This window comes from Octodon degus, unplaced genomic scaffold (genome assembly GCF_000260255.1).
Source record: "Octodon degus isolate 3935 unplaced genomic scaffold, OctDeg1.0 scaffold00072, whole genome shotgun sequence".
In the NCBI taxonomy this organism is placed as follows: Eukaryota; Metazoa; Chordata; class Mammalia; order Rodentia; family Octodontidae; genus Octodon; species Octodon degus.
The window spans coordinates 5,368,957-5,370,576 of NW_004524648.1; the positions used below are offsets into that span (position 1 = coordinate 5,368,957).

Sequence of the window (1,620 nt, forward strand, 5' to 3'; positions counted from 1 at the left end):
TCTCTGTCTCTGTCTCTCTCTGTCTCTCTCTGTCTGTCTCTCTCTCTCTCTCTCTCTCTCTCTCTCTCTCTCTCTCTCTCTCTCTCCCCCGTCCCCCACCTCTGGTGGCTGGAGCTCACTGTATATCCCAGGCTGGCCACAAACTCTTGTCCATCCTCCTACCTCGGCCTTCCAAGGGCTGGGATTACAAGCGTGCATAACCATGCCCAATGAGAGGGTTTCTTTTCTTTTGTATTAAAGTGTGAACTCTGACAAAAATGCACATGCTTCTAGGAAAGCTTAGCCTGCCAATCATTCGCAATCAAGTATTAGATAAAACATTGAGCTCTTTCCAGCCTTGCCAGAGCTGAGAGCAATTTGAGGATACATCAATTAGAATATGTTCAGGACAGCAATGGAGGAAAAAGGGTTAAGGACATTTCTCCTCACCCTGTGCTCTGGGTGGCAGAGAGCAAGTGAGAAGCTGGATACCCACTGTGGACTCTTCTGCAGGTGACCAGACACACCCTTCCTGTGCTGTCCCACCTCCCCTTCCCCAGCCCCAACTCACCCTGGAAGTCAAAGTCAGTGAGAGATGGGTTGATGGCATCCAGGTCAGTACCAAGGTCTCCGTCTGGCAGTAGTGTGTCAGGCATGGTCCTGGCTGGTGAAGGCTCAGCCAGCAGCTTGGCACTGTTGCTCGGTGGAGTGTGGGCAGGCAGAGGTGAGTCCTGAGGGGTGCCTGGCTGAGCTCGTAGCTCAAGGTGCCCTTCTGGCTGTGGGAACAATGGCTGCTGTGGGGGTCCAGGAGGGGTCAGGCCAGGTGAGAGGTGCGGGTACGTCTGCCCGTAGCAGGGAGGTGTGTGTCCCCCAAGTAGGTCCTCCAGGGGGTTCTTGCCAGGAATGGGGCCTGGAGCGGGATGGATTGAATGCAGTGGCTGGGAGAGCCCAGGTGGGGGTGCCAAGGGCCTGATGGTGCCTGTGCCTCCCAGCCCGGCGGGCGGGCAGCTCAGCAGTGGGGAGCCCAGCTTCTCCCTCTTGTCTCCAATGAGGCTGTCCAGCTCTTCTGGAAAGGCCCAAGAAAGAAGAAATACCATGAGATCTCCCTCGTCCACTTGAAGTCTCCCCACCTTGGACCTCACTCAGGGCCTGGCCCTATTCTTTTAGGTTCATGGGTCCCCTGCCCTCTCAAGTGGCCTAGCCAGCCTCACCTGGTTTGGCCATGCTTTTGCGCACAGCAATGGGGTCCTTCCTCTTCCATTTCTGCAGCTCCTCCTGCATCTTGTCGATCTTGGCTGGATTGAGGGCCCATAGGCAGCCCTTGCGAGAAGAACTTCCAGATTTGTTTTCTACCTTCTCGAAGCACTTGTTGAGGGATAGGTTGTGGCGGACTGAATTCTTCCAGCCATCAGGTGCTGTCTGCCCAAGCAGAGCAAAGCAGGAATTCAGGCTGAGCTCACAAAGAAAGACCTGGCTCCAGGTCTGGCCTCTAGAATACTCCTTGCTCACTGCAGCAGGAACTGCCACCTCCTCAGCACGCTGCATAGGTGCGGTGCCTTCAGAGATGGGGAAGTGGCAGGCAGGAACTTTAACCACACTTTTCTTCTTCTCCTCTCCTCTCCTCTCCTCTCCTCTCCTCTC

At 55.4% G+C, this 1,620-nt stretch overlaps 1 protein-coding gene across 2 annotated transcripts in view; it reads right to left on the reverse strand.

Annotated features, from left to right (window-relative positions):
• The window catches only part of Foxn1 (forkhead box N1), a 28,803-nt gene that overhangs the window by 1,874 nt on the left and 25,309 nt on the right, over window positions 1-1,620 (reverse strand). For both annotated transcript variants that reach the window (XM_004635417.2, XM_004635416.2), the window contains exons 7-8: window positions 1,191-1,398; window positions 551-1,045 (exon numbers count right to left, since the gene is read on the reverse strand). In XM_004635417.2, coding sequence (XP_004635474.1) covers window positions 551-1,045; window positions 1,191-1,398 — 703 coding nt within the window. The remainder of the gene's footprint in view (window positions 1-550; window positions 1,046-1,190; window positions 1,399-1,620) is intronic.